Here is a 27430-nt window from a genome sequence, read left to right on the forward strand (position 1 = left end):
GGCCGTCGGGGTGCAGGAGGCCCGGGCCGCCGCGAGGAGCCGCCGCTGGGCCCCGCCGCCGGGCCGCTCGACGACGACGCTCCCGCGGGCGCCCCGCCTGAGGAGGACGCGGCGGCGGCGGCGGCGAGGCCGCGGGAGGCCGCGGAGGATGGAGGAGCGGAAGGAGGAGGGCGAGGCCGAGATCCAGGAGCACGGGCCGGAGCACTGGTTCTCCAAGTGGGAGCGGCAGTGCCTGGCCGAGGCCGAGCAGGACGAGCAGCTGCCCCCCGAGCTGCAGGAGGAGGCGGCGGCCGCCGCGCAGCCCGAGCACAAGCAGCAGAAGCTGTGGCACCTCTTCCAGAACTCGGCCACCGCCGTGGCCCAGCTCTACAAAGGTGAGGCCCGCCGCCGCCATCTTGCCGCCGCCCCGCCGCCGCCGCCGCGCCGCCGCGCCGCCGCCGCCGCCGCGCCCCCGGGGCCAGCCGGCCGGCGGGGACCCCGAGCGCGGCCGCCCCTGCCGCCGGGCCGCCGCCGCGCCGCCCGCGCCGCCGCCGCCGCCGCCCCCGCCCCGGCGCCCCCTCCCCACAAGATGGCGGCCGGGGGGCGGGGCGGCGGCGCTGGCCGGGCGGCGCGGCGGCGGGGGGCGTCCCCCTCGGTGGGGCCTCTCTCGGGGTGCGCCCGCGGCTGCGGCGCGGCAGCCGGCGCCCCCGGGCCGGGAGGGCAGGGGAGGGGCCTCCGCTCACAAAATGGCGAAGGGAGGCGGCGGGGCCGGCCCATTGTGCCCGGAGCCGGCCTCGGGGCGGGGACTGACAGGGGGCGCCTCCCTCGGCGGCGGCGGCGGCGGCGGCGGGCGGGCCCGGGCCCGGGGCTGCTCCTCCGGGAGGACCCTCTTCCCGCCGCCCCTCCCCCCCCACAGACTGAGGGATCCCGAAGCCCGGGGACAAAATGGCGAAACCTAATATGGCCGTTCCGGAGTCCCTGACGCGAGTAACATCTCCGTCTCTCTGTCTCTCTGTGTGTGTCTTCTGTGTTTTCCGTGTGTGTGTGTGTGTGTGTGTGTGTCTGGCCTCCCCCCGCTCTTTCAGACCGAGTGTGTCAGCAGCCAGGACTTTCTCTCTGGGTCCCCTTCCAAAACGCGGCCACCGCCGTCACCAACCTCTACAAAGGTAAAGATCACCTTGCGGCGGCGGCGGCGGCGGGGAAGGGCGGCCGCGCCAGGGCCTGGGCCCCGCGTGCTCAGGGTGGTTGTCCCCCCGCGCGGGCCTGCGGAGCCCTGGCGGGGCGCGGTGCGCGGTGCCCGGTGCCCGCAGGGCCGTGCCGCTGGGCCGCCAGGTGCCTGCTGCTCAGCCGGGGGGTGGGGGGGCGGGGGGGGCGTTGGACCGGGTCCCCGCCTCCCGCCGGCACACTTGGCACGGGCGGGGGGGGGGGGGTGGGGGCTCCTGAAGGTGCTGCCCTGCGTGGGACCGGGCGCTCCGCCCCCAATGTCGGCAGTGCGGAGGTTGGGAAGCCCTGAGCTGAGGGGAGGAGAGGGGAGAGTGGGGGCCCCCAGGGAGCAGAGGACTTGACGTGCCACCCTCCAGCCTCCGGAGGAGAGGCGCGAGCCAGGCAGCTCAGACCAAGGCGCTTGCGTAGCGCCCAAGGGTGTCGGAAACTTAGCTGCTGGGAATAATCCGTGCGCACGTTGACATACTGCTCTTCCCCAGCAACTTCAAATATTTGCTTTCAGAACTACCGCATATCTGACCGCGTATCGTTGGCAGGAAACGTGTGATCAGAGTTTGCGTTGGTAGATTTGTGTTCTTTGGTAGTGTTTTTCTGGATCCCCTCCCTTCCCCATGGCCTGAAGATCTGTAAGTAAACGTTCCTGTTGACTGCGTGCTCTGTCAGAATTCACGGCTTTAGATTTGGGGTCTCTGTGATTTTGAAGATTTTTTCAGGATTTGGATTTGATGTTCTTTGGGGCAAGGTTTCTATGGAGAAGGGATTTTAATTCGACTCTTAATCTTAGTAAAAATGTAATTAAACACTTTTAGAGGTGGAGAAAGCTGCGCATAGCAGTAATGGACTTTGTGCGTTTCGGAATTAATCAAAACGGGTTGAAACACAGGCTGGGGAAGCAACTTGGTTCTCAGATTCTTTCTTTTGCATAAGAAAGTGCAAATGATGGCAGCATTTTATAGGGAAAGTATCCGTTATTGTGAGATGTCCTGGGTAGAATTTGCAGTTTTTTGGGACAGTAATTTGAAAACGTTCGCTGAAGCCAGTGAATAGAATGTTGGTCTTAGAGAAGGAGGAACTCAGTCTAGGCCTGCGAGAAAAGGGAAACACAGATGGTGCCCCAGTGGTCAACTCTGATTTTATGTAGCCGAGTTCCTCAAATTTTGACTCAAGCAAATTTTAACATCTGTCACTGTTTGAGGGTCTAAAGCATTATTTGGAATGGCTCTTGGTTTTATCCATAGAATTTTGAAATAGTACTTAAAACATGTTTTAAAGACGATTTCTTGGAGTATAATTTGGATACTGTGTAATCACCCTTGTAACAATCATAACTTGAATTTGACAAAAATGTGTACTGTAAAGGCAGAGCATCTACCTCCAGCTCAACCCAAGCCCCTGGCACCACTGGTCTGGTTGCCATATGTACGGTGTCCCGTTTCCATAAGGTCATGAATAGAGCCTTACGGCACAACCTTTTGTCCCTGGCTTCATCCGCTTCCCATGTTTCTGAGATTGATCCGTGGAGTTCATGCTGCGCGTGTTGATGAGCAGTTAGTTCAGTGTCCATTCTATTCTGGTCCTCTCCCCCACCCCAGTCTTTTTTTTTTTTTTTTTCTCTCATCTGAGTAGCATTCTGTTGTGTGTGTGGGGGTGCTAAATTTGTTTGTTGCAGTTGCTTTTTGCTTGAAGGGGATGGGGATGGCACCATTTTTGGTGTCTTCTGTATGCCTCTCTTTCATTAAGGCCGTACAGAAATATGAACGTGCTTCAGATTTTCTGTTGGTTTTTGGTGCTGCTATGTAGTGTCACAATGTTTCTTGACTAAAGCAGACAGTTTTGTGTAGCGCTGTGTGTAAGAAGGTGGGTTCAGAAGCTGAACTCGCAAATAATCCCAAATTGGATTGCTTGATTCGAAATTGCTTTTTATAATTCACTTTCTTTGCTCAGAAAATTTAGTGAGAGGGAACATTCATTTTTTTAAAAAATGAAAAATCACATGCTGTTCTTGTTACTGCAGGTGTGCTAGAGTGTCAGAACTGGCTTTATTTTATACACTGTTTTTGTAAAAGTAAATAGCATCCTTTTTTTATACCTGGCAGGAAAGGTAAATTGTGGTTGGTGGAATTTGGTAGTGTAGCAACATATTCTTACCTGATTGAAGGAGAGGAGATAATGCTCTGCAGATCCTCACATTCCTGTTTTTTGGGGTGAAGCCTTTGGAGAACAGAACTACAGCTGTAGGAATGATTAGATACCTTAAATAGAACCAGTACAATTAGTTAGAATGCTACTGTCACTAGTGTGTGTAGCATTAAGTAGCGGTAAATCTAAACGATTTTTCGTAGCTCCGATTAAATATTTAGATGTAATTTATAAGGGGGGAGATTTGGAGAGATCTCTTGAGGTGGGCAGTGCTTCTGTATCTTGTCTGATTAAACACTTACCTGGTAAGCTAAAAATGGCTTATTTTGCAGGCTGGGAAGAGGTTGGCACTTTTACCAGGTTCTTGGTGACTCTTAATAGGCACACATGGGAAGTTCAGAATGGAGGTAAAAAAAAAAAAAAAGCCTGGCTGATGGCCTCTTTTGATTGCTCATGGGCTTTTGAGAAATCAAATACTCGCATGGTTTGGCTGGAAGGATTCAGAGGAGAGTGAGTTGTCCCTCAGTGTGGACAGAATTCAGCAAAATGGAGTGTGTGTGGTTCCTTCTACTCCCTGTTGTAGGGCCAGACTTTGGTATGCTCTTTTGGAAAGGGGAGGAAAAAGTCTTGGTTGCTGGTTCTTGTTTCTCCCTTGATTGGGTGGTGTGTGTGTGTGTGTGTGTGTGTGTGTGTGTGTGTGTGTAGTTTTCAGTTTATGTTCTATTCCTGGCCTGGTATATTTTTTGATACGTGCAGTTGAAGAGAGGGGAAGAAGTTACTAGCCCTGGATTCATGCTTACCTGGGTAGTGGTTTGCTTTTTAAAGCCCCCTCCTTGCATTTTCCTGGGTGCCAGTTGTAGTTGCTGTCTCCTGACTCCTTAGGAAATTATTCTCCTTATTTAATGCTAACTTTTTTCTTCTTGGGATTCCTTGCTCAGAACAGAGGTTGGACTGGTGGTTGTCTTCTGGCATAAGGTTATCCTAGGAAGCCCAGTGGTCAGCCTGAGCTGGGTGGTGGTGCCGCCTTAGCTCTTTAGCAGTGTCCTTAGCCAGCACTTGAGCGGACCCCACGGGTCACTTCTCAGCACTTCCCTAATGGTTCTTTCAGGTTTCTAATGTCTTTTTCTGGTTTGACTTTTGTTTTATGCTAAGTTCCATTTCTTTGCCTCCTCGTTGTTATTTATTTATTTAATAAATTTTATTTATTCATGAGAGAGACCCAGAGAGAGGCAGAGATACAGGCAGGGGGAGAAGCAGTCTCCCTGCAGGGAGCCTGATGTGGGACTGGATCCCGGGACTCTTCCCGGGACTCTCAGGATCACGCCCTGAGCTAAAGGCAGACGCTCAACCACTGAGCCACCCAGTTGTCCCCATCTTTGCCTCCACTTTAAATTACTAATATTTGAGAACATGTTTTTGTTTTTAATTTTTTTGAGTAGCTCTACATTCAATGTGGGATTTGAACTCCTGACCCTGAGATCAAGAATCACATGCTTTGCCAACTGAACCAGCCAGACACCCCTGTGTCTACTGTTAAAATCTGCATTTGAAACCTCCGTTTCAGGCTGAGTACTACCACGTATATTGAGGGCTTTCTCTTGAGATTTGTGTGAAGAATGTTTCCGGGTCTCTTTGCGAGCATTACGTGCCCAGGGATCATCTGTACTCTGGCAGTGCTTGAAGAAGGCCAGCATTGTTAGAATGGCATCTCCTCCTAGGTTGTATGAGTTCTCTGGCTTTGGTCTGTTGTGACTGAGCTGTGTGTGGTTGTGGAGGCCTATGATGGAGCATGATACCGCACCACGGTGCTCCTTCATTCTCTCTGACAGGACTGGGGAGAAGTTACCCCACCTTAGAGAGCAAGGTCTGAGTTGAGTGCTGGGTCTGGTGAATAGTCCAAGGGCCTACCTTGCTGTGGTTGAAGTTTTCCAGGTGTTTCTGGCCATGGGCAGTCCCTAAGATAAAGGGAAGCAATTCTAGATTATGTTTTGTCCTCTCATTGTTTCTTGTGTTGAAACAGGCTTTGTGGTGTGGTGCTTTCCTCCTTCATGTTTCCCTAAGAGGGCTAACTTTAAATAGAGTTGACAGGTGAGAATGATGGTATGATGCCCTTTCAGTCCTTATTTCCGGGATCTCTTGATGCCAGTTCCCTTCATGACCTGCTGTCTCACTTCATTGTGGCCATCTCAGACCTGTATGTAAAGTGAAACTGAGCAGGATATACTGAAAATTCGTGGGCCCTATGGGGAATGAGAGACATAGAAATGAATGTTCAGAAAAGGTGTGTTCCACTTGAGACAAATAGTAGAATTTCATCGCCTTAAAATCTGACTTTCTGCAGCGGGTTTGTGACTCCTGTAAAGAAAAAAACATTACTGAGCTTTGAGACTTTGTTCTAAACACCTTAGTATGGATTACAATTAGAAACCCTGGGTCTTAAGTTGTATTCTTTAATTTTTACCATAAGGAGCAGTGGCCTCTGTCATTCGCAGCGTCGTTTATAGATTGTTTGTGAATTATGGAAGGCAATCGTTTTCTTCTGTATAACTTTTCTGTAAAGGATGTTTTGATGGCAGGTAAGTCAGACAGGCCTCAGTGGTTTGAACATGGACTGATTCCTGTCTAACTTAAAGGTCGAGGATAGGATTGACTGAATTCAGTGGTTCAAACTGTCCTCTATAGCTCTGCGCGCTGTGTGCGCACACATGCATGTGCATGTATGAGCTTTGCTTTGGGATTTGTTTCAGTACATTGGCAACTTGCGTCTTAGGGTTACTTGCTGACACTTCGAAGAGCCTGGTTGCTGCTCTTCCAGGAACTACCAGCAAATGACTTCCATAGTCTCTTGGCCAGAATTAGGTCACATGCCTACTCAGAACCGGTATCATAGCCACTGTTTGGGGCTATGCAGATAAGATTAACTAAACCACACATTCCACCCTTTTGAGTGAATGTGGAGGAAGCTCACCCCAGAGCTATCCAAACAGAAACTTGGTGTACTTTTAGGAGAGGGAGGGTGAGGATTGGATGCCAAGCATACTGGGTTGCTACAGTTCTTCCCTGGCTCTTGTCCTTTGTTGTGTGTGCTAGGTGAAAATAAAGTAATTACCTAAGAAGCTAGAAGTTGGTGCCCATTTTCGGATACTTGCTTTGTCGGAGAGTACTTGAATCGTTTTCTGCAAATAGTTGGAAAGTGGTTTTATTTTGCCTACAACTTAGATCTTTGTTTTTAATGGAACATTGTTAATACTTCTCCCCATAGCAGACTGGATGACTAGTTAGTGCAGATTGAATTTCTAAGTTCAAGTATTTTGTAGTTGTTGGTATTATTCTTTGGAGATGCTGCTTTGATCTAGCAATGTGCTCTTACAATTCATAGGTCCTGTAAGGAGGATGGGAGATGGTTTCTCATTTGTTTGGGAAGAACTGTGTTGTAGAAGGAACTGTCACTTAACCTAACTTCGGGCAAGGCCCTTTGAGCCTCAGTTCCTTGTTTAAGAAGTTGGGATGTCTGCTCTGGACTCACATAAGGTCTGTGAGTATCAAAAAGCTGTAAACAGCGAAATTGGATTAATCTCGTCTTGTGTATCATGTAAGAAAGCTCTGTATTTGGTCTTCATCTCAGAAATCAGGTGATTTCTGTGCTTGTCTGTTGTCCCTTGTCAGTGGTGAGAGGATCAGACTTCTAAAAATCTGGAATTCCATTCCAGCTGCTTATATAAAAACAGTTTTTTAAAAACATGGGAAACGTGGGATATCTACTCTAACTTGTCTGCATCAGTTTGTTTCTTGAATAAGGAAATTAATGTGTTGTATTTAAAGGTTAGATTGACATTTTGATGCCCTTGAGGTTTGCCTAACCTTCGAGCTTATGGCCCAGTGGCTTTGGCTTCAGTATAAAATAGTGGCTTTGGCTTCAGTAAAAGAGTTTTGGACGTTAAGACTGTCCCCACAGTTTCTGTGCTCTGCTTTTCTAGAATTTGGATGTTTCTTTGTCAAGGTTCAGATTGTTTTCACAGCAGTCTTTGGCTGAGAGCCCTCAGAAAGCCATCATTGTGCATGTTTATTGTGCTGCTACTCACTAAATCAGCCTGTGATTACACTAAAATTTAGCCTCATCATGCCTGAGATTCTCCAATAAGTATTCACATCTCTCCTGTTCAGTTCAGAGTATGATAGGATTTTATTTTCAACCAGTAACTTATTTTCTTAAAAAGATTTTATTTATTCATTTATGATAGATAGGGATAGAGAGAGACAGAGGCAGAGACACAGGGAGAAGCAGGCTCCCAGCAAGGAGCTCGATGTGGATCCCTTCCGGGACCCCAGGATCACGCCCTGAGCCAAAGGCAGATGCTCAACCACTGAGCCACCCAGGCATCCCCCAAGTAACTAAAGTCCTAAACATATAAGGACTTTATTTGAAATCCTTTAGTGTCAACATAAGATTTTCTGTTTAGGGAAATAACTGAGATTGGATTAATCTGGGTGGTAAGGTAATTGGATTTGGCTTTCAGGATATGCTGTTAATGATATAAAACCAAATTATGCTCAGGCAGTGCAATAGCAGGTACCTGAATATGTTAAATGTCGTATCTGCTTTTCTCTTCCTGTACCTTCTAATCTGTAAAAGTCAATGCCTGATATTTAGTTTGTTCTTGGTTGATTCTGATGTTGAGACTTGCTCAGAATTTCTGAGGTGAAATGATTGGTTAATTATGTGAAAGAGAGTTTTTTTTTTTAGTTGCATGAGGTCACAACTTAGGTCTTTCATCTAAGCCAGTGAATATTGCATTTTCCAACTTTGTTCAAATCTGTGATTGAAGCATTGCCCTCCCTTGGGCCACTTGGCTGGCTTCAGTCAGTAGAGCATGTGACTCTTGATTTCAAGGTCATGAGGTCAAGCCCCACCTTGGGGCGTGGAGCCTGCTTTAAAAAGAAAGCCTCAGGGATGCGCCTGGGTGGCTCAGAGATTGGTTGTCTGCCTACCTTTGGCCCAGGGCATGATCCTGGAGTCCCGGGAGGGATCCTGCATGGAGCCTGCTCCTCCCTCTGCCTGTCTCTCTGTCTCTCATGAATGAATAAATAAAATCTTAAAAAAAAAAAAAAAAAAGCCTCAGGCCCTTGCACATCTGATTTTTGGGACTGTGTCCTCGGTCAAAACAAACCAAAATGTAACCAACTTTCTTCCCTGGGTTGTCAGTATTTTAATAATCACCTCAGGTGGTCCCCTCTCTTTGGCTCTGGAGATTTTTGTATTTTTAAAGATTCTAATTATTTGACAGAGGGGGCACAAATGGTAGAGTGGCAGGTCCCGGGATCATGAACTGAGCTGAAGGCAGACACTTAACTGACTGAGCCACCGAGTTGCCACTGGCTCTTAAGTTTTGTATCTGGTTGAGGGAGAAGATTTTGCTGTCAGGTTTCCCAGGTGTGCATTTACATGTCTGCTTCATCCTGCTTTGCACTGTGCTAGCCAGCGTCAGACTTGTTTCTTGTTCCTTTTGTGCTTCCAGCATTTCCCTTCTGTACTTCCAGTTCTGGGCCTTATTCCATTTGGTTCTTGAAAAATAGTTACCATGGTCATTCTGTTTGAAACCCATGTCTCCACTTATGCGAGTTTGAATGGAACAGTTCTTTTAGGTAGAGCAGGTTTGTAGAAACCTGGTTGCTTCGAGGTTCACACTTCACATTTCTTTCTGTGGTGCTAGGCTTTCTGTGGGATAGGCTTAGGTTTTGCTCAGTTTTGGTTTCTCTTAAAATGCTTCCAGCTCTTTCAGAATCCCTCTTCTAGATACAGCTTTTACCAAGGTCATATTAAAAGTTTATCTACTTCTCAGGTTGGCGTTCTCTAAGTCTTTAAGAGACTGGAAAGATTTATATTGGGATCCCTGGGTGGTGCAGCGGTTTAGCGCCTGCCTTTGGCCCAGGGCGCGATCCTGGAGACCCAGGATCAAATCCCACGTTGGGCTCCCGGTGCATGGAGCCTGCTTCTCCCTCTGCCTGTGTCTCTGCCTTTCTCTCTCTCTCTCTCACTGTGTGCCTATCATAAATAAATAAAAATTAAAAAAAAAATAAAAAATAAACTGCAGTAAGAATTATTTAAAAAAAAAAGAAAGATTTATATTCATACATGTTATCTACCTTTTTAAAAAAATATTTGAGAAAGTGAGAAGAGCACAAATGGGGAGTGGGGAGAGGGAGAGGACGAAGCCGACTCCCCACTGAGCACAGACTCTGAGATTCATGACCTGAGCTAAGGCAGCAGTGGACTTCACCAGTTGAGCCACCTAGGGTGCCCCAGTGTTACTTACATTTAAAATGGAATTCACAAAGAAAAAAAAATGGAGTTCACACTTGGCTTTGTTTATGGTGAAATGCGAAATCAGAAGCCTTTGGTTCACATTGTAACGTGGCCATTATTCTAGTAATAAGACACTAGAGAAATTACTTCATTCCCAAGCTGCTTTTTATATCTTTCAAAAAAGAATAATCTACTTCTCAAAGTTGTGATGGAGTGGACTATTTTTAAGAGTGCTCCTCTGGACAACTTCCATTTTTTTGGTTTGGAACATTTTTTAGCAGTAAGGACTGATCATCTAAGGAATAGGCTTTGTGATGAATAAAGTTCTACTCTTGTCCTTCATGCAGCTCAGGGGTCTCTATTGGATTGTTTTTTTTCTGGAACACAGTTCTTTATTGGTTATTGCTGTCCTTTCAGAGCCTCTTGATGGAGATTTTTTTACTTTTTTTTTTTTTTTTTTTAAGATTTTATTTATTCATCAGAGAGAGTGAGAGAGAGAGAGGCAGAGACACAGACGGAGGGAGAAGCAGGCTCCATGCAGGCAGCCTGATGTGGGACTCCATCCCGGGTCTCCAGGATCATGCCCTGGCCTGAAGGCAGCACTAAACCGCTGAGCCACCCGGGCTGCCCAGATTTTTAAAAAATTTTATTTATTGTATTCATGAGAGACAGAGGCAGAGCCGTAGGCAGAGGAAGAAGCAGGCTCCCCATGGAGAGCCTGATAACGGGACTCCTCTGGATCCAGAGACCCCGGGATCACGCCCTGAGCCACCCAGGCATCCCTGATTTAGATGTTTTAGACAAGGAATTAAGAAATCATGGCCAAGAAAAGAAATACAATGATTCTTTGTACTACCAAAGAATTCTTGTTCTTATAAAAGGCCCAGAGGGGATCCCTCGGTGGCTCAGTGGTTTAGCGCCTGCTTTTTGGCCCAGGGCGCGATCCTGGAGTCCCGGGATTGAGTCCCATGTCAGGCTCCCTGCATGGAGCCTGCTTCTCCCTCTGCCTGTGTCTCCACCTCTCTCTCTATGTGTCTATCATGAATAAATAAATAAATCTTTAAAAAAAAAAAAAGGCCCAGAGATAAAGGAACCATCTTTAATGTCATTAAAGGTATACTTGTGAGTTTCTGCAAGCCTGGCAATTTAACTAAAAGTAGATGGCAGTGGACTTGAATTTCCCAGTAGGTCAGGGGTCATTTATTGAAAACTTGGGTTCAGTATACACGGGTAGTATTTTTTTACAGGGAGACTGGGAGGCCAGTCTGAGAGATTTTTGAGGCAAGGTCTTTTTGGCAATTGAATTATGGGAAACTGTTGGGAACTAGAAGCAGAAAGAGTATACCTAAGGAAGTGAATGAAGCCTTTTCTATTTGTACTGTGCTCTCTGGTTTGGTGTTGAAGTAGTCAATTAATTTTTCCTCCTGATTTCTAAAATGTTTGCTTCTGCCTTCATTGTGTTCCCACATCTTGGTGCTGAACCTTTTGGGAGGAGCGCATCCCGAAAATGCACGTGGCAAGTGCACGTGGCCTGAGTGATCAATCTGTAATGTTTAGTCATCTGTTGAAACATGTTCCTACTTAGAATTAATTGTAAGAATTATCTTTTGTGAAGGTGATAGAGCTTAGTGGTTAAGAAATACTGACTCTGGAGCAAAATACCAGCTCTTGTATGTATTCTGTGACCTTGTTTGAGTTGCTCAGTGCTTAGTTCCTATTTACTCATTGCGGTGGGGGACCCCAGTACCATTTTCAAGGTCTTTTTATTTACATAAGCAATCTCTATGCCCATTGTGGGGCTCTAACTCATGACCCCAAAATCAAGAGATGCATTTCTGCCACAGAGCCAGCCAGGTGCTCCTCAAAGTGTTCCTAACTACTGTTTGTGGAGTGTAGTACTAATACACATTTAATAATTTACCCATCATGAGTATTAATAAACAGGCTGGCTTAATTAGATTATGTTTAGCAAGATTTTTATTTTATTTTTTTATTTATTTTATTTATTTTTTTTGTTTAGCAAGATTTTTAAGGGATAATTAACATTTAAAAAATGGTAACTTGGCTAACAAAGTAGTCCTGCTTTCTATTCAAAATTACTGTTTTTGTAGGGCATCCAGCTGGCTCATTCAGAAGAGCACATATGTGGCTCTTGCTCTTGGGATCGTGAGTTCAAGCCCCACATTGGGTGTAGAGATTATTTAAATAAACCTAAAAAATAATTATTTTTTAATAATTTAAGAATGAGGCAGATGCTTTAAGACTATGTGATGTGTTAACTCTGAATTTAGGCCATTAAGACTAAATGCCATGTATAACATTTCAAATACGGATGAGATACAGAACCCCATACTTTTTGGTTAACTTGTAAAATGATTTTCTTTTAGAAGAGAATGCAGGGTGGCTCTACTGATCATCATGTATCTTTTTTCTTCTCTTTTTCTAACAGAAAGCGTGGATACTCATCAGCGAAGTTTTGATATTGGAATTCAGATTGGCTATCAGCGACGCAATAAGGATGTGTTGGCTTGGGTTAAAAAGCGCAGAAGAACTATTCGTAGAGAAGATTTGATCAGCTTCCTGTGTGGAAAAGTTCCTCCACCACGAAACTCTAGAGCTCCCCCAAGACTGACTGTAGTGTCCCCTAACCGAGCTACTTCAACGGAAACTAGCTCATCTGTAGAGACTGATTTGCAACCCTTCCGGGAAGCCATAGCTCTGCATGGTAAAGCCGTTTAAACATATTTCTTTGGAAAAATGGTTAAGAGTGTGCCTGTGGACCCATTTTCACATTTAGATTTAGGTCCAGATATATTGTCTGTGTTTTGTCTAATATAGTAACTACGTGCTCTAGAAATGTTTAAGTAGAATGTAAGCTAAGAATTTATGTGGGCGATTTTTGAATGTTAGCTAGCCCATCCTAAAAAATGTTTTTAGAAGGCTAGTTTGAGCTTATCGGTGTCACAATAACAGAATCTTTTGCAACATTGATTAGACCTTACTGCTTTATACTTACTATTGTACATGTTTTCTTGATATTTTGAGTCAAAGAGGAAGTTCTTATGTCTTAAGAATTCTGTTAGTTTCTGACTGCCCAGATAGCCTCGTCAGTGGCAGGCAAGTGAGGCACATAGTTGTTGAGCAAGTGGTTCTTGTGGGAACTCCCATTGACACTCAGTTATTGAGTGTGCCTGTAAAGGATGAGAGTTGATGACCCAAGAGGGAATGGATAGATGTAAGAATAAGCGACTTTTCTTTACGTCTGTTGTCCCTTAGGTCCTTGTTTTGATAGGACTGTCAGGACAGTCCATCACCATCTCCCCAGGCCAGATCTGCCATAAGAAGGCCTTCTTGGTTAAGGGCTTTATGTATTATTGGAGAAGCCTTGGGCATGTGTAGTCAACAAGTCTGTTGTTGTTCGTTCCTCTCTAATACAGATTTACAAGTAGAGGTGGGAGAGGTACTTACATGACATTTAATACTGCTGTAAAAATAACAACAAAGTAATGAGACTTAGTTGGAACTGAACAGAAAACATGGATGGTGCAGGTGACTAAGAGGAGAGAAGTAATTAGTTGGGTTAGGAGGCCTTGACGGAACATTCCTGGGCCATAGTATAGGGTCATCTAAACACTAAGTAACCTGGTATTAAAAAGATGGGATATATATGCACAGAGCTTCTATATCTTTGAAGCTTTAATGCTTGTACAGATTCTTGTTCTCTTTGGCAGACCTTGATTCCTTACCTAAAACCCTAATCAGAACATGGAGTTGGAAGAAGTGTTTTTTTCCTCCTGACAGTTTGCTAAGTTAAAAATGCTAGCATTTATTGCAAGAAGTCCCTCCTATGTGTACTTAGGACTGCTGGCTGTTTCTAATGCAGGGAATAGTCAATGCCATTAGAACTTGTTAAACTCAGGCAAAAATGAGGTTGATGTGTTCTTAGTTACAGAGTTCACATCTTTTACCATTAAGTTTGGAACAAATAACTGGAAGCGTGTGTAGTGTCAGGTAGCTGGCCTGTCCAAGCACGGTTGGGTTGGGATGTGGTTGTCTCTAAGCATTCTGATTTTCCTTATCATCAAGTGCATTTAAGATTCATTCCATACCTCTCTCATAAAAGTTTCTTTTTTCTATTTTATACTATACTTTAGAAGATAGTTTTAAGTCTTAGAAATGCCACTCCTGTTATAAAATCTTAGTGTAGTTATATATGTTGTAAAAAGGGCCAGGTCTTATCTCCACCAACTCCCCCCCCCCCCCCTTTTTTTTGACTGATAAGCTTATTTGTTATTATCCTGAATTTTTGGAGTTTTAGTAATATAGTTTTAAGAATAGACTATTTATAATCTTGATTTACATTTAAATTGTGAAGTTTGAGAAAGTTTAATTATAAAGCTATGTAGAAAAAGTAATCTTTCTCTTCAATAGACTTACCAAGTAGTGCCAGTCCAGGATATACTGGAGATTCTGTGTACTCCTAAGGTTCCTACACTGAGATTTTTAGTTAAAACACTGTTGTGGTCAAGTAATATGGCCCCTTGAAAGAGTATATAGAACATAAATTACACTGAGTTTTGTGCTGTTGTGGTTTTAGAGAATGTCAGTGTATTGAGGAAAATTCTAGTCTGGTTTGAGTTATTTGAATGATTTCTAGTGATAGAGCATTGTTCACTAAATTGTAAGGCAGATTAATGACCAACTTTGTAACGGTGTCCTCATCTGAGTTAATTGGATAGTCTGTAAATTGAAGTGAAAACTGTGCAGATGATCTTCTAAAAATGTTATATGGTGACATCTTGAGTAGGGTACATTCTTGTCAGAATTTAGTTCTGCATATAATTGCTTAGCTGGATCTGTGAAATGTTACTGAAGTCCAATTGTGAAGTTCTTAGGTGGATCAACATTGGAAGAGAGTCTAAATCCATGAAGTTTTGGACTACCAAGTGTGGGGGGGGGATAGGAAGAGAGTTGCATGAAGAACTTTGAGGCAAACTTCTTAGTTTATAATCAGCAAACATGAATGTAGGAGGTCACATCATCCTATCCCTTTTTATGAGAGGACAGTGTTCTTGCATAGTTTTTCTTCATCAGCTCCTAAATATTCAACCTATACCACACACATCTATATACACCTAAAATAGGCATTTTATTTGAAGAAAAATGGCAAACATGTAAGATACTGGTAGAGTGTTTATTTCCCATAGACACAGAAGGTGTGATAATGAGTAAGATCTTCTGAGATCCTCCTCAGCCTCGGACTCAACACAATTTCAGTCATACATACATTAATAGTTGTCAAACAATTTCAGTCAAATCTGTTGGTTACTGAGGCTTATAAAATGTAATCTGTTGCTTTATTTTGGCACTGGTCTGCAATATAGGTTGCTTTTTTCCCCTGTGTACCATGGAATCTAGTTATCTGGATATTAAACTCCCCAAGAAGTCAGAGAAAAAGACATAAGCATGTGCTAAGCTGATTTTTTTTTTTAATCCTTGCCTCGTTAATTCTTGTCTTAAAATAAGAACACCAAGCAGTTACCAGGTGCTGAATTCGTACCTGCCACCTTGTTTTTAATGTAGCAGATTTTAGATGGACCTAAAATCTTCTGGACCGTTTTGTGGTTCTCCGTCTCCCTTTCTGATGATGCCTTTTTAGGCATCCTTTCTCATTTGGGGCCTTGCTTTCCTTTGTATGCTCTTTCAGCCTCTGATCTTTCCTCAGGCTCTTTCACTGACTTAGGTTACACTCCCCAGGTCTTGAGCCCTAGCCGCCTCCTGCAGGACCCCATACTTGGAGTTTAATCCCTGTCTCTGACTGCGGGTGCTGTCCTCCAGTGTCCTCTGGCAGACTTCCACTCTCCAGCATCCCCGCAGTCATCCGTCTCACACAGGGTTTCACACAGGGTTTCACACGGGACTTCCCCTTTTCCCCCTTCGGGGCCCACTGCAGGTGCCTGTCTTTTCCTCATTGAGCCATTCAAATGCATACATGGCAGATTCTGTGCTGTCTCTGGGAGTGTATCAATGAAGAGCTAGTGCTTCCATTTCTGTTGAGGCCAACACATACTTTGATTTATTTTAATATCATGAATGTGGTATGTGTAAAACAATCTGGGGCAGAAAGGGACATTTTACTGTGCAGCCTGGCTGTGTGCTGAGAGAAAGAAGGCTCTTTGGGAGAGGTGAGCCCTGTGCTCTTGGAATAATCTCCTTTCTGCTCATGCTTCCTGGCCCTGAGGTGAACCAGTCTTCAGGCCTTGTTTCCTGGGGCCACTGGATTAGTAGTCTTTTTCGATCTTGTCACTTCAATGAAAAATAACTTTCGTTTACAGCTAATAGTTTGTTGAAGTCAGAACTTAGCATGGCATTGCGAGGCCCTTCTGACGGGTCTTGACCTTGGCCCAGGTACCTTAACCATACTGTGCTCTAAGGAATATCTCCATACTCTTTCCCAGTTCTATCCCCCTACCTTCTCATACCTAAAGACTGATCAAGTGCCTCTTCCAAAACAAAACTTTCTTCCAGTTCTCCCTTCTGAAGCCTGGCTTGATGGTCTCTCTCCCCTTAGGCTTTGTTTCTGTGGCTATCCCCACAAATGGATTGGGGCTCCCTGAGGGCAGGGCCTTGTCTTAAAGCTCCTGGCTTTCACAGAACCTGGCAGAGAGAACCTGATGTGGGTATGTCCTGAGTTGAACAGCATTCTGAGGTCTGTTTTTTTTTTTTTTTTTTTTGAGGTCTGTTAATGTGAGTGGATACGACACAGTGGGGGCAGAGAATATTTAGGATGGAAGAGTTGGAGGATCACAGATCTGGGATGATTGCAGTGAGGGTAGAGCGAATGGTGTGTACCTTAGGAGAGCTGCAAAAGAAAAACTGAGACTGAACGGGGGGCTTGAAGGTGTGTACCGTTACAGCTATGTTAGTGTTTGCTTTGTGCCAGCACTCTACTGAGGAGGTTCTCATTTAATCCAGTGCTTGTCTTGAGTTACTGCTATTTCGTTGATGAAGAAAGGGGCTTACTTGGCTTTAGTGGAATAGATTAGTGAGTGGTAGAAAAGATACTGCGCACCTGCCTGTCTCCAGAGTGCATGCTCTTAGCCACTGTGCCTCCACATTTGTACATTTGTGGTCCCTCCCCTATGGGTCTGAGGGTGGGGTGGGAAAGGTGTCTAGGCTTATTTTTCTTCTCTATAAAGACATCAGAAAATAAATTTTGTCTCGGGTTTTTTTGTTGTAAGTGAATCTCATTGAGTAGGCTTGATGATGAATAGTTCGTGACCTGCTATGTTTCTGGTTTACTTTATAGAAGAGTAGTTAAGACTTTTTGTAGGTAGGCTCCATTCCCAGTATCCCCTTGGGCAAGACGGTTGACTTTTCCAAGGCCATCTGCTCCCTTGTGGAAGGCCATATACTGTGTAAGGTGTTAGATTAAATGAGAAACTAAGCAAAGTACCTTACCTACCCTTTCACAACACTGTGTTTTTTACCTTGAGAGAGAAGTGGGACTTCTGTTTAGTTCTAAATCCTGTGAGTGCCCTCCTTGCCTCTGGGTGGTATTTTACTGCAGAGTAGACCTGGAGCTCAGGTAGCCTCTGAGGATACTTTCCCCCTCCCTTTTCAGTAAGGATGGTCTTTTAAATTGTATCACTCTAGAGGGGAAGTATAATGTGTAAAACTTACTGTTACTTAACATTACTTGCTGGAATCGGAAGCTTTTTTCATTTTTCTTTCATTTTTCTTGCTGATATAAACCAGTGAAGTTGGTGCTACTCTTTCTGCTGGATGGACAGAGATTCCCAGTTGACTTGCCCAAGCTAGTGTTGTGTCTAGAAAGCCTTAGATTGAAGTCTGGTCTCATTTTGTATTTTGTTCTGGGGGTGGGGTTGGGTGAAAAGGGGCCCAGAGGAGGAATGGGACATGTATTCATGGACAGGAAGAGAGACCAGGCTGGGCAAGGCAGACTTCACTCCTATCTATCATCCCATAGGTGATCTTTTGTAGGTTCCCGGCCCTGATACAGACTGCTCTGTGCAGATCAGAAACATCTGATTTTAGTTCCAAAAGTCAATTTTGATGACATTCTTCACTGAGGTATTAGGAACTAACCTACCTGAGCCTAGGTTTGTCCATTCTGTAAATTATATCCATTCACACTCTAGGGGGGTGGGGGGGTGGGAGGGGGGGGGTGGTGGGCTAACCTGCAAGGCCTGTAGGCTTCTTGGGAACTGCTGTCATTGGCATTTGCTTTAGGATCTCACCTTGCCCAGTTTGAAGTTCCTTTCATGTTTAAATTAGCAAGTTTTAAAAAGGCAGTGGGCTGTATCCATCACTCACTGGTATAAGTCCTGAAAGAGGCCAGGCCAGCTCTAACGGGAAACTTCAGACACAGGAGAGAAACAGGAAAGTTTGTTGTTTTAAAGAAAGCACTTAGTTAAGACATCAGCTCCTTTGATTTGAATTTTGATATATGAACCATTTTTAGTTAAAACCCCTCCCTTTTGGTGGATGTGGTGTTATTGAGTTCTGATTTCTGCAGTTCAAATCCTTTTCATTCTGTAGCCTTTTCTATTGCCCAGCATTTGCTGAACACTGAATACTAAGCACTATTAGAGGCTAGTGATAGGGCCTGTGGTACAAAGATGAGTTCCATAATATTTTTGAGGAGCTTCTAGCCTGATAGAATTCTCTTAGAGTATTTGAAGTATATAAATACACACAGTCAGTTGGAGACAGACAGTACCATTGCCCTAGGAGTTTAATAGACTCCGTTTCTGGCTCCTCTTTTTTGCCTAACAAAGTCTTTTCTGGGCTACATACATGGTGACTCTTATTCTCTTGAATCATTAAATTGCTTGATAGATTCTTGAATCTGAAGGAACTGAATATAGGGCTTTTTCAGAATAATGTAAAAGATCAGATAGGAATTTTTACCTAGGAAAAATGTGTAAGGCAAATTCCTAAGTTGTCATTCATTGTATAACACTGGTACCTTCTTCTAGTAGTGTTCATGAAAACCTGTAGATTCCAGGAAGTCTGAATCCATAGGGTGTTCGTTTTCTTAGCACAGGTTTTTGGAGCTTTTGTTAATTTGTCAGAAAACATTCTTGAGCCTGTGTGCACCAGAGCAATAGAAAAGAGAAGAAATTTCGGTGAGAACAAGGTTTCTGATAGAATTTGCCAGATACCTGAGGTCCAGTACATTTAAGAAGTTAAGTATTTGCTTGGTTCTGTTTCTTCCCCTCTCCTTATCACTCTTTTCCCCTTCCATATATAGAGCTAAATATTTAGAAACAGATTTTGATAGCTAACACAGATGTTTAGGTTAAGTATTTTTAAACTGATGGTATAGTATACGGGAAACTCCTTGTAACTTTCTGTTGACGGAGGACTAACTGGAACTGACCTTTGGGGGATTTTGATCCATCCATCTGTCAAAGTCCTTCCAAATTCTCCTCTTGTCTGTCCATATTCCTAGTGCAGAGTGTGAACACCATAGTAGAGACTTAATAAAAAGCGTGTTGAATGTTGCAGTCTGCATCTTCCTGAAATAACAGAACTATCCATAGTTTACTTAACACTAATATATTTTTAAAAACATGCTTGGAAATTAAGATGTTAAGAGATTAATGCACCAAAGCAGTCTCATCACTTTAATTGCTTAAAATTGATTATTTCAAAGAATCTTTAATTAAAATTCCTCTGAAGGCTGGAATTTCTAAATTATGCCCTTTGTTCAAGCCAGCTTTTGAGAACAAGAAAAATGAAGGGAATTAACACAGCATTAAAATTTTTGATGAAAAGTTGGCATTTTCTGTATATTAAGATTAGATATTAGCTGCGGAAGTTTCTGGGGGTAGGACTTACTAAAGCTACCATAGGAAATTGTTTTTGAACTTGCGGTAAAATTTTGTCGGACGTTTTTTCATTGATGTGAAAAGGAGTCCATGTAGCCATGCCTCATCATTTTACTCACCTAGTACTGGTAGTTATGAAGCATTTTAACGTTTGAGTTTAATTTTTCCACTAGTTTTCTGATTTTATAAATACCAGTTTCTTGGAAAGTTTGAAAATTTCCGAAAAGTAAAAAATTCAGTATCTTGTTATCCCACTATATAGAGATAACTACAGTTAAATGTTTGGTGCATTTTCTTTCAGTCTTTTTTTCAATGTATAAATATTAAAACTATATTTCATAGTCGAGATCATATTGCATATATGGTACTGTATCTTGCTTTTTTCATTTTAACGTCGTGAGCATTTTTTTCCTTGGCATTAAAACTGTCTTTGAAAATTTGAAAGCATTGGGCTGTCAGCATAACTGAAAATGTTTTCTTGGTATGACACATGTATCTTTGTAACTGGTTTGATTTAGTGTGCTTTACTTCAATAAAAATTCAGTATTACAATTTGCATATTGGGGTGGGGAGTGGTATCTACTTCAAATTATTAAAATCTTAGTAGAATTCCTTTTTCAAGGATTTGAACTCCTTCCCTGGTTCATTTGAAACACAACATTTACACACAAGTGCTTGCTTGCTTAAAACCTCAGAACACCACTTTGTGCAAAGGGAGCGTCCCCCACTTGAATAGCCCAATTCATTTGAAATGCAAGAATGCCAGTTTCCTGGGGTTCCAGTCAGGAAGTTACCACTTCGTTCAAATTGTGGGGATTTCAGATCCCCTCTTTTCATAACTGGAGATGAGAAAACTGGTGGAGCAGATCTGGCCCTGGGTCCTGAGCCTGTGCTGAGTGGATGGATCGTGGATCGACAGTAATGACAAGTTTGCGTTTTCTCCTCCCGGGCTGGCCCTCTGCCCTCCTAGGCTGAAGGGCATTGGGGGATTAGACAGTGTAGAGGAAGCACCCAGGCCACAGGCTGCTGGTGGACGGAGGAAGGGAGGTGGACCAATTCTGCACTTGCTCTTTCTATGCCTGTGTGTGACCTGACTCCGTGCTGGCAAACTGGAATGACATGTAATTAATTCTGAAAACAGAATTTTCTTACTATCTCAAGCATGAACTTGATATGAAAATAATAGTTATGTGCTACTTTTAACAATTGACCATGTAACCTAGATTCCTATATAACCTGGACTGTGACTTTGTTTTAGCTCCAGTGGGAGCATTCTTTTCAAAGTATGATGAAATCATCCTAATCTTTTTTTTTTTTTTTTTTTCCTATTCCTGGACTAATCATTTAAAATGGATGCGGAAACTTTAAAACTGAGTTTATCTTGTGTTAAGCAATTGAGACTTTTCTGTCTAATCATACTACTTGTTCTGCTGCTTTTGTCAATTGATATTCCCATAGTCCTTTTGAAAAAGTGTGTTTTGGTAGAAATTAAGTTGTATGCCCTTGGGCCGTACAACTTAGTTTTTAGCTCTGAAGCATGTTCAGACTCTGTATTTGTATAGGCCTGATTGTTCATGTGGCTTAGCTAAGGTTTCCTGAAGCATCTTCCAGTAGCTGTCATTGGTTTATAAAATAAAATTTGGGCTGTTTAAAATGCATATTTTTTGGTTGTTAATCTTAATTTTTTTTTTTTTTTTGACACGGAAAGTCTTTTAGGGGAAGATTTTAGATAAACTTTGAAAAGAATTTTCACTGCTGAGAGTAGATAGAAAGCAGGTAATGTTGCACATTATGACTTGACTTCAGCTGTCAAACCAAGCCCCTAGTCCTACACCCAACAGAAAAAGATGGATTTTCTAGCAGTTACTGGGGAATTTTCAAATTGACCAAATTGATAATTTAATATCTCTTCTTTTTCATGGAGAATAGCAGTGGAAACAATAGAAATACTTGCTTGATGTGCCTTAACTTCTGGTGGAGTATTGTGTCGGCCTTGGGTATTTGTCCTTAGGTGCTAAACGTGATGCTATGTTCACAAGAGGGGTTCTGGGGTGGGGGAGGTTGTTGAATTCTCTTGATGGTTTCAAATGGTAAAGGGGATCCTCAGTTTAATTACTGAAGTAAATAGCCTGATTTTGTGCCGAGGGCCCAAACTTTGCAGTGTAATTATGTATGTTAGGACATCCTGCATTCTGAAACCACTATGAAAAGGTTGTTTTTAAGTTCATGGACACTTCTTAGTAGTTTGTTGCAGGCTGCTAGGTTAGAAAAAAGCACAGCTCTCCCTCAAACTGTGGTGGAGAGCTGGAAAAAAAAATGTTAGCAATTTGGGAAGAATTTAGATTTTTAAAAAACTTGATGGTAGAGATTTAAGAGGAGAGCCACCTGGGTTTGTTTCCTAGCGTTGGAGAGATGAACATCAGGAGCTTAGGGTTTCGGTGGATTTCAAAATGGGCAGGACTTTGAAGCACATCCCTGTTAGCAGAATTCGGTGATTGCTGTGTGCCAGGCACTGTGTGCTTTAGGTAGAGTTGAGCCGACCCCGGTGATGGGAAGAGACAGGATCGTATGGTGCTGTAGACAGTGTGCCCGAGGTGTGTCTTTTCCCTTCTTTTTATGTTTAATAAACCTGTGTGGGCTGAGGAGGAAATGCAGTTACTTTTTGATGTTACACTGGAGATGTCCAGCAGTCAGAGATGTGGCTGGGGCCCTTGAGCTCAGGAGAAATGCCTGCTCTCGTGGAAAACGAGGCCTTGTAGGTAAGCTAAGGGGTCCAGGACACCACCCTGGGTGATGCCAACCTGTCAGGGCAGAAGAGAAGCCCGCAGAGGCCACTGAGGAAGGAGCGGGCAGGCTGGAGAACAGGAAGCGGAGAGTTTCAAGCAGGAGGGAAGAGGAGCCAGCAAGAGACTTGAGAGAGGTAGGAGAACCTGGAGAGAAGCCTCAGTGGGAGGAGGCTCCTGAGGCCCTAGAGGCCTCAGTCTGCAGGAGCTGACTCGGTTGGAAGGGGAGGTGCAGGCTCAGTCCTCGGAAGGAGCCACAGGTCCTTTGCTTCTGGCAGTGCATGTCTGCCCACCTGATGGGAGCGCAGAGGGCAGGAAGGGAGAGTAACTGTTAGATTGTGCTTGAGTTTGGGTCCCAGCTGTTGCTCAGGAGTTGTGTGACCTTGGGTCACTTGCTCAACCTTTCAGCCTTGGTTTCTTATCTGCAAAACTGGTAATACAAATGTTGAGGGATGATTTTGAGTCTGAAATTGTAAAAGTACTTAGTGTAGCAGCACCTGACATAGGAAGTGTTCCAAGATGACTGCCTTTGTCATATATATATACATATATGTATGCATATATGTCATAAGTATATATATTCTAAATAGGCACCAGCCTTGGAACAGTTTAGAGCTGAAAAGGGACTTGATCAGCCTTCCTCTGACCATCAGTGGGGAGGGAGGACCCATCTTCCACTGGGAGAGCAGTGAGAGGGTTGATCAGTGCCAGGTAGGCCACTTGAGAACAGTTGAGAAGAGGTGTGGGCTGTAGAACATGGTCAGCCTAAGGGAGGCCGTGGACCTGAGAATGTTCACGGAGTATTTGTAGAGTAAGAACGATGTCCAAGGGAATTTATTAAGAGATTTTGATGTGGTAGAAAGCAGACACTTTCTTCTCGAGTTAATGATCAAATTTAAATCACATTTACAGAGCATAAAATTAGGGGCCCCTACCAAGCCAACCTCTAAGCTTATTTTAAAATCTAAGATAATTATGGTTTTGCTCTTTGGGAACATTGGTTATACTAGATCATATTCTATACATTTAGTCCAACAATAACAAGATTTCCTGTGAGACTAGAATAACATAAGGGGAAGTTCATAAGGCGAGACCCACTGTCCAGGTTGGGAGGTTTTCAAACTTACCACTATGGTTAATGTTTCCTGGCCTCACTGGTGCCCCTCACAGGTTTATCCTGTATGTTTCAGCGTGGAACATATGTTAGCTTCTGTAACTATTCTAAGGAATAAGTGTCCAACAATGAGTGCTGGGTTTATTCTTGTTATTATTAACAAGCAGCATTGTGCTCCCTCCTTCTCTGAGGGATTATATATGATAATAAGGTAGGCTGTCCTAAGGAGTACCAACCAAATACAGTCCAGATCTTGGTGATCATCTTGATTTGTCCAAGGACAGACTGATTTTATATTTGATGTCCCAGCATACTTTTTAATAGTGACCCCTTTTAGGGGCTCAAAAGTGCTCTGTTTTAGATGATAAGTTAAAAAGTCACCTTATTTGGAAGGGTAGTTGGAACAAGCCCGCCCCCACCCCCCCCCCGCCCCAAGACCTGGAAATGATTGCTCCCCCCCCCCCCCCATGTGTCTGCATACACAACACTGGAGGGGCCTGTTGGGGATGGTAACCAGATAGCAAAACTGTCCTGTTTAAAAGCAGGCACCTGCTATCTTCAGCCATAAACTACAAGTAGTATATATGTATATACGTCCCGCAGAGTAGGTGGGAGTGTTTTGTGATATATGTGAATGCCCTAGCATGGTGCTTTGCGACACAGTGTGCTTCCAATTGGTAATTTACCAATATCTACAACATTATTTGTATTACTAAGGGAATATCTCCCTATGTCCAAAGCCCAGCAATCTGTTTTTCCAGAAGAAAGCATAACTGTTCCCTGGTGACCCCTTAGGAAAGCAGGCTGACCTCCTTTGACCCTGTGAAACATTGAGAGTAAAGTGGGTTGCTTTCAAGAGGGTTACAGAATCGAGCAACTCTAAAACCTGTTTTCTTCTTCCTAGGTCTTAGTGGTGCAATGGCTAGTATAAGCGTGCGTTCGAGTACCCCAGGCTCTCCTACACATGTAAGCAGTGGATCGAATGCTAGTCGAAGGAGAAATGGACTCCATGATGTCGATTTGAACACTTTCATATCAGAAGAAATGGCACTCCACTTGGACAATGGTGGAACTAGAAAGCGTACCTCAGCCCAGTGTGGCGATGTCATTACAGACTCACCAACCCATAAACGCAACAGAATGATCTAAACTGCAGACATTTTCACACCCACCATGCTGCTTGAAAGCCACTTGATCCTCAACATATACTATTATTGCAAAGGAAACATGAGGCCATCTTCCCTTGTTCACTGTTTAAGACAAGTGAATTCTATAGTGGTTGCCATAAAAGGAAGTTCTAGGTATTTACAGTAGATGCCTCTTGTAACTATGGCTTTCTTAAAACTATAATCCTAGCAGAGGACATCAGATATCGTGTAGTCATTAGCAAGATCATCATAGGCAAACATATATCCGTTCCAAGGCTAAAAGTGACCTTAACTGTATTTATTCTCAAAGGGAAAGGAAATATCAGATGTTTATTTGGTTTATAGAATGCTTTTTTTTTCTTTTTCTTTTTCTTTTTTTTTTTGGTCCATTTCCTGCTGTGTTGAGTATTTTGCTTCAACAGTATTGCCAGGTTCCTAAAATTATCTCAAACCCATGATTTGGCTTCCTCGTCAAATCTGCAGGCTTCCATTTTTTGCAGCAGCACTGTACCATGCACCTGGTCTCTATGTAGTCACAGTGTGCAACTTCTAACGATTGGACTGTGCCCTGTTTTTAGTTTTCCAAGCAGTTTCTAATTCTGGTGATTGTGTGATGTAAAGAGGTGCTATGATGGTCATGCAATTAATACTTAATATTGAATCAATACACAGAACTTTATCGGATTCACTTTGTGTGTGTTAGCGCTCTAAAAGTAGCAATATTATTAAATTGTCCCCAGATTGACCCTGTAGGCTTAAAATACTCCCGTTTTTAAGACAAGTACTACTTCCCATGCAGGGTACTGTTCCTTATGGTAAATGTAAACATGTAGACTGCATTCAAGGGGGACCTGAAGTAGAGAGGTCATGACCTTTGAGGATGGGCTTCCTTTTTGGTTCAGTATTAGCAAGAGGGCGATGGATGGTGGGGGAGGGTAGGGATTCCAGTCTTGTGTCCTGTTCCACATTTTTTTTATGAATGCCCTACTTTGTGCAGTTTCGGTTGGAATGGTGGGAGATAAAGGTCTTTTATCTGCTAATAATGTGATCACAACTTAAGTAGAAACAGCCCACTCTGCAGTCCCTCTCCCCTAACAATTGCAGTTTGGAATCTTATTCTGGAAGAGATGGAATCGCATGGAGGCTCTCTAGATGTTAGGTAGACCTAAATAAAGGTTCCAAGTAGATCCTCTGTTGAGTCCCTATAAGACCTCTTGTAGCCACAATGTTTTAGAGCATGTTTGATTGTTTCCTCTTCATTTTTAATATCTTGAACTGAATGATAGTCTTTTTTAGAAGAAGAACTGATGTCAGCCTGCCAGGTACTGTAATTTATTCTATCATATTATTATATTATATATCAAGTAGGACAGTGAAAATGTTTCCTTGCAAACTTGTAGTCCAGTATCAGTTAACTTCCTGTTTTTATCCTGAAAAGACCATTGCAAATCAGTGTAAGGGTTTTTTCCAGTAATTAACTTACAGCACTTTGTTGAAGTTTGCAATTCCTTCAGCCATTTAATAATAATCTTTCTGTGAAGAAATGTTGCTAAGTTAACCATAATATTCATTGACTGGGTGGGAGGTGAATGGAATGTCACAGATGTGTGAGCTGAAGTTCTGTGCTCGTTATAGATCTAGCCCTTAGTTAAAAACAAGTCAATTCCATACTTAAACTAGGAATGAAAGTGAGGTGTTTTCTAAATTTTTGCGAAAGTGAATCAGTTTTTGTTTGAATATAATAGGAGGAAGAATTACAGCAATGTCATTTTACCTGAAACAGACAAGCCTGTGTATTATGAATACTTTCAAGCTTCCCTTTGGAATATGCCCAGAAATGCATTTGGAGTTATCTTTGTTTTTTCTGTCATTGTAAATTTAGATTCTGGAATTGGCGTTTGGTGATGTGAAGCGTTGCTCACGAGTGGCCAGAACTCCACTTCCTAAAGGATTTTGAGATTGAGGAACACCTGTATAACCTCCCCTCTATGCCTTGGTTCTAGTTCCTCCCTCTGAGTTGAATAACCATTTTTTAATTTTTTTTGTTTTTGTTTTAGTTGGTGCTCTGACGCTTAATCTCAGTACCCTTTACTCTTGATTGTCAAATTTTGATAAAACATGTGCCATTTTCTTTGGTAAGAGAAAGCAGGTCTCATGTCTGCCAGAACACAATTTATATGCCTTATTGGCTCCATTAAACTTTTAAAAAACTTTAGCACTCGTTACTTTCTTCCACTGCATTTAACCTCAAATGCTATTTGTCAACCTCCTCATAACTCCTCCACCTGCTCTGTCTCCTGGCTCTCTCCCGCGACCCCCTTCCCCCACACCCTCCAAGCACAAAATAACCCTAAGATCTAGGAGTAGAAAGGGAAATGATTTCTCATAGGAATACTTAGTTCTGACTGCTAGATTTTTGAAACCTTTGTGCCATTTTAGATGCAAACAAATCATGGAAGATTGCATATTGTGTGGTACCTTTTTTTAATAACATTCTTTTTTTCTTCAGTCTCTTGAGAACATTGTAGGCTGAATTTTAAAACTTAACAGTTTACTTTGGGGGAATGGAACCTCCCTTTATCTTTTAAGCTAGATTCTCAGATTTTTTTTAGACATCACAGCTCGTTAGATCTGTTCCTGTCACCCTAACTTGGCATGAGTGGGTTGAGTTCATCCTTCTGCTGCAGTGTTCTGAGCATGGCTGAAGCATTAAAAACTTAATTATAATGTTTAGTACCTTATAGAGCAAAATTAATGGAAAGCATTTGGCTGAATCTAAAGACCCACAGTCAAATTCTTCAATGTGGTTTATTTACCCAACCTGGAGTAGTGGTACACACCTTAAATCATTCAATGAATAAATCATTTAAAAAACTGAAAAA

The 27430-nt window shown here is 43.1% G+C and overlaps 1 protein-coding gene across 3 annotated transcripts; it reads left to right on the forward strand.

Annotated features, from left to right (window-relative positions):
• On the forward strand, positions 1 to 27430 carry HAPSTR1 (HUWE1 associated protein modifying stress responses). Of its 3 annotated transcripts, none has more exons than XR_013384908.1 (4): positions 1 to 374; positions 1065 to 1145; positions 1706 to 1829; positions 12096 to 12236. XR_013384908.1 is itself a non-coding variant. In XM_077906602.1 (4 exons), exons 1-4 carry the CDS (start codon positions 149 to 151, stop codon positions 24547 to 24549), a joined length of 828 nt encoding a protein of 275 aa, XP_077762728.1. In that variant the 5' UTR covers positions 39 to 148; the 3' UTR covers positions 24550 to 27430. The 3 variants fall into 3 exon arrangements, 2 of the variants coding, with proteins under 2 accessions (XP_077762729.1, XP_077762728.1); XM_077906602.1 differs by lacking the exon at positions 1706 to 1829 and adding an exon at positions 24305 to 27430 and having other exon boundaries at positions 39 to 374; positions 12096 to 12371; XM_077906603.1 differs by lacking the exons at positions 1065 to 1145; positions 1706 to 1829 and adding an exon at positions 24305 to 27430 and having other exon boundaries at positions 35 to 374; positions 12096 to 12371.

Source organism: Canis aureus, chromosome 8, assembly GCF_053574225.1.
Source record: "Canis aureus isolate CA01 chromosome 8, VMU_Caureus_v.1.0, whole genome shotgun sequence".
Classification (NCBI taxonomy): Eukaryota; Metazoa; Chordata; class Mammalia; order Carnivora; family Canidae; genus Canis; species Canis aureus.